We start from the raw sequence: 16,133 nt of genomic DNA, 5'->3' as shown, positions 1-16,133 counted from the left end.
AGTGCATGTTATAGCTTTCATTAAAATGTTCTGCCAGATAATACAAACTATCAGATAATCAGGTAAATTTTATAATGTAGCATATTTTTAATTTAAGAAATTTCTGGTAATTGAGAAATACAGATGATATATCTTAAGATCCAATAAAAATTACCTTAAAAATAGAGTGCTAGGCTATGATAAAAACTTATAAAAAGATTTACACGCAGAAAGAAACAATCTTTGATAGTTATAAGAAGGGGAGGAGTGAGGAGGGAAGAACACTAAACAGACAATAGATAAGTGGTTAACTGTGGTTGAAGGGTGAGACAGTACACAGTACTGGGGAAGCCAGCACAACTTGTCCAAGGCAAGGTCACGGAAGCTCCACTGACACATCCAAACTCCCTGAGGGACTGAATTACTGGGCTGAAGGCTGGGGACCATGGTCTCGGGGGACATCTGGCTCAACTGGCATAACATAGTTTATAAAGACAATGTTCTACATCCTACTTTGGTGAGTCACGTATGGGGTCTTAAAAGCTTGTAAGCGGCCATCTAAGATACTCCACTGGTCTCACCCCGTCTGGAGCAAGGGAGAATGAAGAAAACCAAAGACACAAGGGAAAGATTAATCCAAAGGACGAATGGGCCACAACTACCACAGCCTCTACCAGACTGAGTCCAGCACAACTAGATGGTGCCCGGCTACTATCACTGACCGCTCTGACAGGGATCACAATACAGGGTCCCGGACAGAGCTTGAGAAAAATGCAGAACAAAATTCTAACTCACACACACAAAAAAAAATAGATCAGACTTACTGGCCTGCCAGAGACTGGAGAAACCCCAAGAGTACGGCCTCCAGACGTCCTTTTAACTTAGTACTGAAGTCACTCCTGAGGCTCATTCACCCTTAAGCCAAAGATTAGACAGGCCCATAAAACAAACAATAATATTTGTAGCTCAACCACATATAGGAGACTAAACAGGCACACCAGCCCAGGGGCAAGTCAAGAAAGTAGGAGGGGACAGGAAAGCTGGACGAATGGAAATGAGGAACCCAAGGTCAAGGAGGGGGAAGTGGTGACACATCGCAGGGTTGGCAACCAATGTCACAAAATAATATTTGTATTAACTGTTTAATGAGAAACTAATTTGCTCTATAAACCTTTATCTAAACCACAATAATAATAAGACTATCCCCGAAAAAAAAAATACGAGTGCTAGGATAAACTATTTTTTATTTACTATGTTTACTCAAGGAATTCCATACATTGAGCCTTACAGTTAATATATTTCCACAGGTTCAACCTAAAATGACAGTATGTATGCGCCTATGTCACTGATCAAATGGAAAGTATGACTGAAAAAAACTTACTTTTATAGTACGTAAAAGTGGCAAGTGTTCATCCCTCCCTTGAGAGATTAATCCAGTAAGTCTAAATTTCAAAATCAGGGTGGGTCAATGTGCAACACTTTATATAAAATGGGATCCTAGTACACGATCATGTATTTGAAGCAAAATATTAGATTATGAAGCAGAGAAAGAAAAAACTAGAATAGCTCTGCATTCAAAAGATTACAATGAGGGTGAGGAGGAAAAAAACCATAAACAACGTAAAGACAATATTTTTTAAATTAACTACCAAATATAAAATACCCGAATCTTCAAAAATTCTATCATGTGTACCACTTACTTTTAAACCTAGAATTCAAATGTCAATGACTATCACATAATTCCAATACAATGAAAGGGTGAAAATTTTAAACCTCATTAACTGGAAGGAAAGGAAGCAAGAAATCTAGGAAGAATCTCTGGGAAGAAATCTGGTTATAATTAATGGATTGCTTACATAGAAGCTTCTGGATTAGCTGGCAGTTTCCATAAAGTATCAGCTTTTTTTTTTTTTTTTTAAGATAAATTGTGTAGAAAACAATGATAAGTGGCAGGAGAGAAAAACAATGTAAGTTGATAAGAGAGAGTAGCTGAGAACAAAAATCTACCACAGTCCCATAGAGAAAGCCTTTGTCAAACTGCCACAGTGTTTTCAAACTGTCCTAGCAGAAGCCTGGCAATCTACTGGGATTGCAAGCACGAGGACATGCCTACTTATCTGCCATCTCAGCACCACTTTAAAAAGAAGAGAATTAAATTCTTTTTAATATTTAATATAAGCGTGCAATTAACTTTATACACTTATCTTTTTTAAAAGACATTAATGAATATACCAAGAGTACCATTCAGCTCTTCCTGATATTAATAAGCATTTGTCCACTTGTTATTCGAATCCATCATAGATACCATTCTGATACTAAATGGTGCCCTATCAAAAATTATATCAGTATTGAATATTTATAAGCATAAAATATTAAAGAAGGTATCAATAAATTGTCAGAATATCAATCTTCAGTCAACATGTCAGCTACTATATAAATGGTCTACAAGAACCTCCTGGTAACTTGGCCCTGACTTCTTTATTTCTATTACTAGTTCATAAGCAGCTCGTTAATGACTATGACTAGAACAACTCTCGCACAGACGAGAATCTCACTAACCAAGAGATCACAGCCTCAGCAGTTATAAAATCACACTGGGTCACCTAACCATTTTCCTCCCCAATAACTCCCAGAAAAGGAAAAATCTCGAAAAGATTTTGTACTCATGATTGCTTTGCAGAAGTTTTTGCTTCACTTCAAAGAAAATGAAGGCAGAAACCAGAGAAGATGCACTCTGGGGTGTTAGTGTAAGGAAGGGGATGCAGAACGCTCATAAGCAGACCCTCACTCAATGAAAAGACCTTGGGGCTCTATCTAAACACTGGTGGTCAGCAAATGCCTAGTTACGTGTCTGAGGTTAAAAAAAAAATGACACAAATTCCTTAAAGTGATGTTTTTATGACTTCTCCCACCTTAATAAGCTTATACCATTAACTGGCCAACAGTGTTGATGCTGTCCTATTAGATAAGAGGATTGATTCCTTTGAACAAAACCAAAAAACCAAACCCGTTGCTGTTGAGTCGATTCTGACACATAGCAACACCACAGCACAGAGCAGAACTCCCCAAAGGGTCGGCAGTGGAAGATTTGAACTGCCAACCTTTAGATTAGCAGCCATAGCACTTAACCATTATGCCACCAGGGCTAAACTAGATAAAAATGGACCTGCTTTGATGAAAAATAAAGGTGGGAGAAAAGGTCCCAGAACCATACCTGCTTGGTGTGGCTCTCCCTTACCTCCTGCTCCCACACTCCCCATCGGCTCCCTCTCCGTCCCTACTTGTTCCTGTCTTTCTGCCTGTTATCTGTCCCTGTCTATCTGTACCTACTCCAGGTGCTATCTGTCCTAACCCTCCATCTGTCCCTCCCTCAGTCCCCATCTCTCCCCACTTGTCTTCCCCTTTTAACCTCTTTACCCTCTTCTCCCTCTTGTCTCAAATTCCCCAGTTCAGAAAACCCTCAGCAAGGCCAAGGAATCCCAAAGCTCTGAGAATCACGGGTTTAATCTAGAGATCTTGTTTATATAGGAGACGTCTGATATTTAGCCTCTCTTAAGAACTATGGGTTTCTATTTAAGCTCATTCATTTACTACTGCATAATCAACTGCTTTGAAAGTTTCTCTGTATCTATACCCAACAAGGACAATTCTTCCCTCTCTTACCTGCATCAATGTTATCTTTGAAGATAAATGGAGGGAAAAACATGGCAGATAAAAGGTAAAATGATAAAAAATGTGTGGCACTAAAGCTACCTACTTCGTGTTGAAAAAAAATTTAGCTGGTTCTACGAGTTTAAAAACTTTGGTCAGAAACCAGTTCTTGTATTTGCATGAGGTCTGGGGTGCAACACCTGCATTCTGTACCTGTTAGACAGCTGACTTTGGGCAAAGTGCATCATTTCAATACCTAGAAGACATCTTAGAGTTTCCTTCTAGGTTTACCACTTTGTAGCTCTAACACTGTTGTATTTTTCTTAGGGTAAAGAAAATTTATGCACCTTACAAACTACCAGTTTTCCATTCAATTTTACAAGGGAATACATGACAAATAACAGATACCAACGTAAGTAAAATTAATCAAATGAGAATTACTGCAGTTCCACATTTAGGGAAACAATTTAAGTAACAATATGCCAAGGATTATTGAGTCGTCCATTCCCCAGGCGGGGATGCATGCCATTTGTTCACTCAACAGATATTTAATAAGAGACAGGCACCATGCTAGTCACTGAGGAGAAAACGGAAGGCTGTGCATACTCCTTGCCCTTCAGCTTACTCTTGTAGGAGGATTTGGTGAGCAAGTGCGCTAGAGTGGTAAGTACTATGGCAGCATAGTCCATACCTTACTTGACTCCTGCCCCTCTTGGATACATTCTTCATTTGGCTTCTAGTTCTCTACACTCTTGTTTTCATCTCTACTCCAAGTCACTCCTTCCCAACCTCCTTTGCGAGCCCCTCCTCTTCTTCCTACCTCTCCTAACAAGCCACATAAAACCTTTACTTATCAAGTCTATTGCTTATTGACTGCCTTTCTCTGCTAGAAAGCCAGGTTTATGACTGCATAAGTTTTGCCTGTTTTTATTCACCAATATATCTCAAATGCTGGACACAGTAATAGCTCAATAAATATTTGTTAAGCAGATGTGTGAAGCTATGTTTCATATAAATTGCTCAAAAATAGTTTCCTAGCTTCAGGGACATGTTTCTGTAATGATAACATCAGCAGTTATTCAATTACAATAATTTGAAAATGGATTTGTACCTCCCAACCAGCTAACACTAGAATTAACATGGTGCACACTAAGTGAACCCTGAAGATTAACACTTATTACTACATTTTCACCATGAAATTCATGAACTGTAACAACATACACATTTCAACAATTATCTCTAATATGTTCTTTAAATTATTTTCTCAGTACTGTAAACTAATTTATAAAATAAGTGATTCAAATGTTTAAACAAATGAACTTGGTCCATCAAGCTAAAATGTGTCTATATGGGTGGGAGAAGGAATCAACTTATCTGTACAAACTTGAATGTGAAAATTATTTTGCCACAGTGAAAAAAGATTGATAAATGCCGTTCAGATGCATAGTAACCTATAACATTAAAACAGAGGAGAAAAACAAACATACCTTGGACAGGAGTTACTACAGTTCCTTTGAAATGTGGATTTATATGTATGTTCTTGGGCTGCTGTGGAGTCACTGGAGGTGGGGTCATCATTATTCTCGGGGTTTCTATCTGGGGAGGCATATGCATTCCTTGAGGAGGAGAGGGGTGATGAGGATGCTGTAAGGGAAGCAGAGGCTGGAGCTGCTGCTGCTGGAACAGGCTTCTAATTGGCTGCTGCTGAGGAGGTGGTGGTGGTGGAGGTGGAGGCTGCGGCTGTGGAGGAGGAATTAATCTTGGAGAATGAGTCTAAAATCCACAAAAAAAGAAAAATTCATAGAAATCAACATTTAGAAGAAAAGCAAAAGAATGCTGATGTGTTACAGATTTACATGGATTAAATTTTAGAAGTTACTCTTTAAGAAATAAACTCCTAGTTACATTTATATATAAATAGCAATATAAATAAACTCCTCTGCTTATTCACATAATGTGAGTCAATTTTTTCAAGGCAAGAAAGAAAAAAATATTCGTCCCAAAATACCTGGCATGAATTATGAAAGGAAAATAATCCAGTTCAACAAACAAAACCGTGACAATGAGTACAGTCCCGTGCTGGGTACTAGAGACAAGCTGCTCTCAGCCCTCCCCACATGCACAGCCTACTCCCTGTCCTACACAGAATCTAGGGGAAAAAGACAGAACACATTCATAAGCAACTCTGTTACAGAAACGCGGTGAAAAAGCAGCACAAAGTGTTAGAAAGAGAGAAGTGGGGAAGAGAATAATTCCACTAGGGGGATAGGGAAAAGCTTCTTTGAGAAGGCGGTATTTGAACTAGGTTCTGAAGGAAGAGAAGAGGTGTGCCATGAGGGGAGAATAACAGAATACGCTGAAGGAAGCACAGAGGCAGAAATAGTCACCTGTTCAGTCAACTAAAAGGAGACCAGTATGGCTACAGTCACACAAAGAAGATGAAGGAAGGCAAGGGTGTAGAAATTATACACTTAAAGTGGTCACAGATCTTGGGTTATTCTGTCTAACAGAGTCACCAGAGAGGAAATCAGTAACAATAACAACAGCAGCAGCCACAGCTAATGTGTACTGAGTTCTTCCCATGTTTTAAGTACCTACTTAAAAGTTAGCATATAAATTAACTGACTTGGTCCTCCCAATAATCCTATGAGGTAAGCTCTATTACTGTTCTTCTTGTTTCAGTCAAGTAGCTGGTAAGTAGAAGAGCTGAGATTTGAATTCAGACAATCGGATTTCAAAAGCTGTACTTTTAACCACTCACTACTCAATATTGGCCATATTGCCCCTTAACAGCAGAGGCAGTAGGATATTACATATCAGCTGTCTAGTACAACAGCTGTTTTTACCTTTGATGGTGCCAAATTATGGTGGGCTTTTGAACTGCAAACAAATGATTTTGTTATTATGCCATATACAATGTGTATAACGAGGAATCACTGATGATCTCTTTGGGGGGTGTTATGGATTGAATGGTGTCCCCCAAAAATGTATGTGAACTTGGCTAGTCCATGACTGCCAGTATTGTGTGATTCTCCACCATTCTGTCATCTGATATGATTCTCCTATGTGTTGTAAATCCTACCTCCATGTTAATGAGGTGGGATAAATGGCAGTTACGTTAATGAGGCAGGACCCAATCTACAAGATTAGGCTGTGTCTTAAATCAATCTCTTTTAAGAGAGAGAAGCAAGCAGAGAGACATGGGGAATGTCGTATCACCAAGAAAGTAGTGCCAGGGGCAGAGCTCATCCTCTGGACTTGGTATCCCTGCACTGAGAAGCTCCTGGGCCAGGGAAAGATTGATGACAAGGACCTTCCTCCAGAGCCAACAGAGAGAGAAAGCCTTCCCCTGGAGCTGGCATCCTGAATTAGGCCTTCTAGCCTACTAGACTGTGAGAGAATAAACCTCTGTTTTTTAAAGCCATTCACTGGTGGTATTTCTGTTATAGCAGCACTAGATAACTAAGACAGAGGGCAATGTGTTTTAGGAAGATTACTGCTAACAATGAGTAAAATGGACTAGGTATAAAAGTGGAAGAAGAAGAGCATTTAATAGGTTTGGCAAGAGTTCAATGGAAGAAATGGTCATGGCTTGAGGAAGAAGAGCAGTCAGGGAGAGACACTTCCGAGGTACATTGAATCGAATCTTGAAACCAAACTGTATATGGCCTTAGCATAACTAACCCCTTCCTCAGGAAGGACTTTTCCAAAGACTCCGGTACTAGTTTAAATCTGCTGTGATACATTCTCACAGAATCCTGTACATTCCCTTCTCTAACTCATCACAACTATAATTACTTGTAAGAGCAGGGATCTTGTCTATCATATTCACATCTGTATCCCCACATATCTGCACATTAATTGACACAGGCATATCTGAGGTAAAGTTGAACTGAACTGAAAATGACCACAATGCATGGTCATTAACTCAAGAGCATAAATGAGTTGAGGGAAAGACTACATGTTGTTTTGAGCAAGTGAAGTTTAGAGCCTGTGAAACATCCATTTGGAGATACACATGGATAGCTGGGAAATGGAGAATCTAGAACTTAAAAACTTAGAGACTAAGATTCACAGAGACAGCAGATGACAACAAGGATAACATTGCCAAATGAGAATACTGAATAAAAAAAAGATTAAGAACAAAACCCTGAGGAACACTGCAACTAAAAAAAAGGAAAATAGAGAGAGATGGGGCAGAGCTATAACAGAAGAGAGTAAAATATCATACACTCAAAAAAGAGGCTCAAGAAAAAGGTAGTCAAACAGGATAAGAACAAAAAGTAAAGTGGCAATTCTGAGAGTACAATTCACTATAGTGAAATCCAGGTAGTAAGGGACCAACAGAAAATGAGAAGAAGCAAAGATATGAGTAAAGAATATTCTTTCCAGAATTTGGAGAGTGAAGAGTTAAAGAGACAGAATAGCTCTGGGGTGGGGGGTGGGGGGTGAGCAGGATCAAAGGAAGTCTGTAATTTTGGCGGGGGGCAGTGGAAGGTGAAATTAAGTTCATTTCAGATAGCCTTGCTCTTTTCAATAAACTGGCGATTTTAAAACATCACTGACTAGTAAGTATTAGAATACAGCTTAAAGTCTAAAGCTCCATTTGGCTTAGTCAGGTCAGCTATTTGGTTTATTCCTACTTCAGTTACCTTTAAAAGTCCAGACCAGTCACATTAGAATTCCAGCTACTCACAACTGCACTAAACGAAAGCTAAGAAGTTTCCTGAATACAATCAAACACTCTGAGGGACACCAGGGGTAGGGGTCTGGGGATCATGCTTTTAGGGGACATCTAGATTAATTGGCATAACAAAGCTTATTAAGAAAATGTTCTGCATCCTACTTTGGCGAGTGGCATGTGGGGTCTTAAAAGCTTGCAAGCAGTCATCTAAGATGCATCAATTGGTCCCAACCACCTGGAATAAAGGAGAATGAAGAACACCAAAGACACAAGGAAAGTATTAGCCCAAGAGACAGAAAGGGTCACATAAACCAGAGACTTCATCAGCCTGAGACCACAAGAACTAGATGGTGCCCAGCTACCACCAATGACTGCCTTGACAGGTAATACAAAAAGAGTCCCTGATGGAGCAGGAGAAAGGTGGGGTACAGAACTCAAATTCTAGTAAGAAGACCAGACTTAATGGTCTGAGACTGGAGGAACCCCGGAAAGCATGGCCCCCGGATTCTCTATCAGCTCAGAATTAAAACAATTTCCAAGGCCAACTCTTCAGACAGGGATTGGACTGGACTGTGAGACATAAAGTGATACTTATGAGGAGTGTGCCTCTTAGTTCAAGTAGATACAAGAGACTAGATGGGCAGCTTCTGTCTGGAGGTGAGCTGGGAAGGCAAAGAGGGCTAGGAGGTGGTTGAATGGACATGGGGAATCAGGAGTGGAAAGGAGAAGTGTGCTGTCACCGTATGGGGAGAGCAATTAGGGTCACGTAACAATGTATGTATAAGTTTTTGTACAGGAGGCTAACTTGAAACGTAAACTTCATTTAAACTACAACAATAAACCAATATAAAGCTCCCAAAAAAAAAAAAAAGAAGAAGAAGAAAGAAATCAAACAATGCATTACATTGGGCAAATCTGCTGCAAAAGACCCCTTTAAAGTGTTGTAAAGCAAAGGTGTAACTCTGAGGACTAAAGTGTACCTGACCCAAGCATTGAGATGGTATTCTCAATCGCCTCATATTCATGTGAAAGCTGGACACTGAATAAGGAAGACCAAAGAAGAATTGATACCTTTGAATTATGGTGCTGGCAAAGAATACTGAATATACCACGGACAGCCAGAAGAACGAGCAAATCTTCTTGGAAGAAGTAGAGCCAGAGCGCTCCTTAGAAGCAAGGATGGCGAAACTTCGTCTCATGTACTTTGGACATGTTATCGGGAGGGACCAGTGCCTGGAAGGTCATCATGCTTGATAAGGCAGAGGGTCATCAAAAATGAGGAAGACCTTCAACAAGATGGACTGACACAGAGGCTGCAACGATGGGCTCAAGCATAACAACGACTGTGAGGATGGCACAGGACCAGGCAGTGTTTCGTTCTGTTGTACATAGGGTCGGTATGAGTCAGAATTGATTCGAGGGCACCTAACAACAACAACATGACCAATTTGGAAGGCCTTGTGGCAATATCCAGTAAAGATGAGCATGCAAATACTCCCTGGCCAGCAATTTCACTCTTGACAGAGGGCTGGAGAAGTTCTCAAATGTATCATAAGAATATATGTATAAAAGTTCATTGCAGCTTTTTAACAGCAAAACAATCTGTGTACATCAGTAGAAAAAAATGAATAAATTGTGGCATATTCATGGAATAAAATATTATTTAGCAGTAAAAAGTGGTGGGGGAAAAAAAAAGAATTCCAGCTACTATATCTACCTCAAGATTCAGGTCAACTCAAATTTCTGAAACACTTTTTCATGCATTTACATATTCTCTCAGTTTATCCTCTCTGAATGAGGTAGGCTAGTCAAGTACTTCCTCTTCATGGGTAAGAAAACAAGGAGTTCAGTGACTTTTCCAAGATTACAGGGTCACAGCTAAGCAAAAACTGGTCTCCTGTGTGGCTGTTTCCCCCCAGCAAACCAAAATAACTCAAATTGTTTTATTAAACATATGGCAAGTGTACGCTGAGGCGGACATGAGAATAGGTGAGGAGGATGGTAAAGGAAAAAAAAAAGAAAATGAAGGTCGAGCCTTTTTTTTATTAGAGATGCGGAAGAACAAAACGGAGCCCTGGTGGCATAGTGGTTAAGAGCTCGGCTGCTAACCAAAAAACGTCTGCAGTTCAAACCCACCAGCCACGTCTTGGAAACCCTATGGGGCAGTTCTACTCTGTCCTACAGTCGCTATGAGTTGGAATCGACTCCATGGCAACAGGTTTGTTTTCATTTTTTTAAAAACAAAATAGTTTAGTGAACAAATAGCAGTCACTAATGTCATCAAATTCTGTATGCTATAATTAACCCACAGCTCCTCTTCCTTCCTTTATATCAGAATTGGAATTCTCATGCTAAAACAATAAATAATCTTTTCTACTTTGTTATTTCACAAATGTATGCCTCTGAACATCTGACATTTCTACACAGAGGAAAAGTGTGGTTTTCCTCCAGATTCATATAAAAAGATGGACATGTGGTAGACACAGTGAACACACATTTGCATTAAATAGAATTTGTCTTTGAAGACTGGCATCTGAAGGAAAAAGCCATAAAATCCTAAAGCTAACTAAATTAAAAATCACTACAATTTCTCTGTCTTAGCTTCTGAGATGTCCTGTTTTTGAAACAGAGGAAATTCAAATTAAACTGAAATGACAAATACATGATAACTTCTAGATTATAAAAAATATTTATATCAAAGTTTTTATGGATAGGATATCAGAATTACTCTGACAGAAACTGATACTTAGGGAAAACCTATGGTAAACAGTATAAGTGAAAAAATATTTTTGTAAAATAAATAACCATTGCCTAAATTACATGGCTTGTAAATTCAGTATTTTAAGTGCTGGTATACTTAAGAGGGGCACTTCTACATAGGCAAAAGATAAAGCCAAAGCTCCTTTGTGGTTTTTGCCATTTGAGGACATCAGGTCTCTTAATCTTTATTTGTAAGTTAGTTATAGTACAAATTATTTCTTACTACCAGATTACTAGGGAGCTGAACGTAAAGACTATATATGCAATCATATTATAGATCATAAAGAATTATTCCCATTACTAAACTTTAATCTCAGATTAAGCAGAGATAAAAGAAAATAATACCTACAAAAGCACTTTTCATTTGTTCTAAAGTTTAAGGCTACCACAATAAAATCGGAAAAATTACCACTACAGGAGGCTGTGTCGGAAGCAGAGCAGGTCTGTGATCTTTTATTCTTCCCCTGTCACTGTTCTCTCTTCTCTGGTCTCCCATTCCACGACACATTAAAGAACCTCCTCTCCTTCCTCCCCGCCTTGAACCATAGCGTCCCTGTTTGTGCTGTCGCTCTCTTTCTTCAAATTCAAGCAATGCAGCTTTGGCTTCTGCTGAAAGTTCTATTTGAAAAAACGCATATGTATTAGATACCTTCAAATAAGCTACAATAGATTTGTAGGGAGAAAATAGGAAAGAGACACATGATAATGAAATACTGGAACAGCAAGTGCTTCACCCTCAATAAATACTAAACTAGTAGTAGCAAATACAATAGAATCAGTAACACTCATTACCCATTAGTTGTATCTGTCCAATGAAGACAGGCTTTCCCTTTGTAATAAAGTACAAGTTATCTCCTACATGTTTTAAAATATTTTCATTCGAGACCGCTAAAATATGCTGAGGGAAGCTAAAGGGGGGTGGGGTTTGAAGTTAAATTTAACTGCTGCCCTTAAAGTGCTAGGCATTTTGCAATCCTTTTCTCTTGAATTGGTCATTGACACCCAATTTTCAGAAACAGCTACTGACAGCAGTCAGAAGTTGGCTACACCAGTCCCTACACAAGTACAATTTCCACAATGAAGCCAGTGAGAGAAGTATTAATACTACGCGGTACAAAGACTCAAAAAACAAAGTATTGGTTGCTCTGATTTAAAAACAAAACTATTAATGAAATCACTCTGAAGTCAAATATAGTTAATCTCATAAAAAATGAAAAACTCATTCAAATTTTCAGATTTATAGAAGGTTTATTCTGTGAAGAATGACCTTATAAACGTGTAGTCTGATATGGAAGTCATATCGAATGAGAACAAAGTCACAGAGTAAGAAAAAAACTCATCAATTCAAGCATTTGTTGTAGGTGCTCACCACCCTGCCCAACGCTTTAGGGTACAAATCATATGCAACTATACTCCACTGGTACATTATTCTAAGCTCCTACAAAAAAGGATGTAAATATGGACCCTTTATTGTAAAATAATATTTGAACTGGGATGACATATCTTACACTAATAATGTACACTTTAAAAATATTTCATTAAATAACACTGAGAAGCATTCCTATGCTTTCTTCCATACTGAACGATAAATTTTAAATTTTACCACAGTCTACCTCCTGCCTTTGATTCCATAATCATCTCCAAGTTCTTCCAAAACCTCTTTAAGCAACATTTCATTTTGTTGAAATTGTTTCTGTGGTATTCCCTCCCCTTCAAAAGAATCTAGGACCATTCGTAAGAAAATTTAATCTCTCTTTAACAAGCAGACTTTTATTCTAATCTTGACTACATGATTGGTTCACATACACATTTTATGCAGTGAATCAGCAATTATTTTTCTAGTGGTTCTAAGTGTCAAGATTAATTTAACTATCCCCAGTAATAAAATGGTTTCAAATGACATCTTTAATCAGCAAGTAAAAATGCTTTCCTCCAATTGAGACAAGCTGTCACAAAAGGTCACTAAAATATGACAGGATGGAAATTACATTTGTTACTTCAACTGAAATATTAATTTCACTTTAAGTGTTTTCTGAACTATGTCTGGATTTTAAAGTGAAGAGATACAGTTCAATGTAAGAAAGTTTTATAGTGTATTGTCCCTTTCTAAAATGTTCTTAAGACTTATATTTACATGCAAATAATTTTATAATTATTATATAGTAGACTAATAAATAATGGATAAATATTTACAAAATACACAATTTGCTTGGCAAAATAAAAATACTTGAAATTATATTAGCAGCTTTTTTACAAGATGACTGAATCAAGAAATATAAGAAAAACTTGAAATACAAGGATCATAATATAAATTTAGGACAGTATACTATTAATGATCTTAAACTGTTTCTTAGTAGATGAAAATATTTTTTCCAAAAAATCTTTGCCTTAAATGAAATTAATTAAGGATAAAATGTCAATAGAACACTATATGGGCATGGCAAGAAGATTCTTTAGGCTGAAGTAATTATATCGCATATACCAATGAAACAGAATAACACAAAATCTGAACACCTACTTACTTACAGATAGGAAACCCTGGTGGCGTACTGGTTAAGAGCTACAGCTGCTAACCAAAAGGTCAGCAGTTCGAACCCACCAGCTGTTCCTTGGAAACCCTATGGGGCAGTTCTACTCTGTCCTATAGGGTCGCTATGAGTCAGAATGGACTTGATGGCAGTGGATTTGGCTTTTCTGGTACCCGTAGATAATAAATAAAAACAGTCCAACTAAAATAATGTATGAATAGATCAGTATATGAACAAATGAATGAATAAATTCATTTATTACTTGTACTGCTTTCAAAGAGAATTTGAGGTCCACCTCAAAGGGTAAAAAAAAATAACCAGTAGCTCTGAAGTTCTGGTGTCGACACTTTGGGAAACTGGTCAATGACCCAATTTTTAGAAACAGCTACGGACATTTTCATTCAAAATAAATTATCCCCTTACATGTACATGTTCTAGTAACTCTTCTCATCTGGGTTCCATGATGAGAGATTTAAGCCAATACGCCCTAAGGCATCCATTGCAGGTAACGAACTAACTTCTCTCCTACGCATCTAGCTCTGTACCATCCTTGGAAGAATTCAGCAAACATTCACTCAAATTACTTTGTGTTTAACTCCCAGAATCCTGATTGAGAAAAAAAGCTAACTGCTTAAGATCTTAACCTAGATGAAAACCCAAGATTCTACTTCTAATTCAATCTGAATTCAAAACACAATTGAACTATTAGTTAGATTCCTTAAATGTCAAGACTGCCATTTATAAGAATTAGTGTTCTTCATATTTAAGGATGATAGCATGGGTCTGGATATAAATAAAACACTAAAAATGACCAAAACTCCCTTCTAGATTTTAAAAAGAACTCTATTCCACATATAAACTTTTAGGGTCAGAAATGGGGGAAGGCAGAGCATTACATAATTCTTTCTACAGAATGGAGTATTCTCAACATTAATTAGTGCTATGATGAAACAAGTGTTTTTATTTATATTAAAACGTTAAAAGACATCATTTGCCACAAAAATACATATCATATGAGATGGTATTGTATTCTGGTAGCAAGATATTTTAAGATCATTACAAACAGTAGGTAAACAGGTTTAAACAATCAAATTAATACAGTTATTTCTATACAGAACCTGAAACTGATATTTCTATTACTAGGAGTACACAAATAAAATGATGAGCAAAACTTATACAAATTCCTAGTTTACTAAATACTGTAGCAGCCGCTCTTTCTCAATAAAAATTTCCCTTACATGTAAAATTAATCTTCTGTTTGTTAAGGAGAGAACTTTTTGTTTACTGGAAAATTCATGTTTCCAAATACTAAGGTTTCTTAAGTTTGGGTTTACAAACATTTGAGCAAAGAAAGGCGCTTTTAAGCACCATTTCCACTGCCCTATTATTCAGCCAAACAATCTCATTTTACACAAACACACTTAATGCTTTTTTAAAAAAACGGTAAATAATCAAATTGTTTATGCTTACAGCCACTCTGCCTTAAGGACCCAGTCCCTCTTCCCCTATATTAGAATAGGCCTGACTTTTCCACCACTAACCCCACGTGGCCTCTTGTCTCAGGATTACATGACTATAAAGCCACTAAAGAGGGGGAAAAAAGATTAAATTCAAGTTCTTGAATAAAGGAAATATAAATGACCTTGAAAAGAAACGAAATGAGGCAAAGGTCCTGAAAGAAATGCACAAATTAAACAAAAACTGTGAACACAGGAAAACTGGATGACATTTCAGAACAAACACATTATCAATGCTTGGGATGAGATAAGGTGAACAGAGACAAGATTTCCCCAGCTGAGGACCAGGGCGGGTGGGAATAGGGAGAGAACCATCAGGGGTCAGGAGATGGTGACTCAGAGAAAAGGTGAATCAGAAATCCAAAGTGGTCATATAGGGAAGTTAACTACAGATGGGAAAGACTCATAAGTAATTCTGACTGTCAAGTGATGTAACCTTCTCAGACTTGGTATCACAGTTATTGGGTTTTATACATCAGGTTCCTCAATTTATGTAATCAAAGCCACAGCCCTGCTAATGACACATAAGACAAAGAAGCAGAAAACTTATTATTCACCTACCCCTCTTCCCACTGAGGTACTCTCCCCAGATACAGGAAGACACCTTACCTACACCACTGACTTCTGGTATTCAGCCAGTTGTGGTGATATTTTTGTTTATCTTATTCCAATCAAAGACAGACATGTGTTTGCTCAAGTAAGCTTGTTCTGTAAAGTTACCAACTCCTCCTGTGGAAGTTATTACTTTGCTTTTTCCCCATCCTCCTCTCTTAGGGCCTTTGTTCCATCTCCTTTTACCCAAGGCCAACTTCAAACCCGCTTTTGTAGAAATATATGTTGTCTTGGTTCAGACCAACTAGCAGTTTTGACGCCGTAACCTGAGAAAAGTCTAAGGAAATCTTGTGCCAAAAGGTGGAGAAGAGGGAAACTGGAGGAGTCTAGAGGAGGAAGGCGCCCTGGTGGTGTAGTGGTTAAGAGCTTGGCTGCTAACCAAAAGGTCAGCAGTTCTAATCC

The 16,133-nt window shown here is 38.0% G+C and overlaps 1 protein-coding gene across 1 annotated transcript in view; it reads right to left on the bottom strand.

The window, feature by feature from the left end:
- The window catches only part of RBM33 (RNA binding motif protein 33), a 185,773-nt gene that overhangs the window by 76,913 nt on the left and 92,727 nt on the right, over window positions 1-16,133 (bottom strand). Inside the window, exons 7-8 of the mRNA XM_023727977.1 lie at window positions 11,484-11,692; window positions 5,118-5,403 (exon numbers count right to left, since the gene is read on the bottom strand). Of these exons, the coding sequence (XP_023583745.1) occupies window positions 5,118-5,403; window positions 11,484-11,692 (495 nt within the window). The remainder of the gene's footprint in view (window positions 1-5,117; window positions 5,404-11,483; window positions 11,693-16,133) is intronic.

This window comes from Trichechus manatus, unplaced genomic scaffold (genome assembly GCF_000243295.1).
Source record: "Trichechus manatus latirostris isolate Lorelei unplaced genomic scaffold, TriManLat1.0 scaffold00020, whole genome shotgun sequence".
In the NCBI taxonomy this organism is placed as follows: Eukaryota; Metazoa; Chordata; class Mammalia; order Sirenia; family Trichechidae; genus Trichechus; species Trichechus manatus.
The sequence above is the reverse complement of the archived record's forward strand: the minus strand, read 5'-3'. Positions and strand labels throughout refer to the sequence as shown.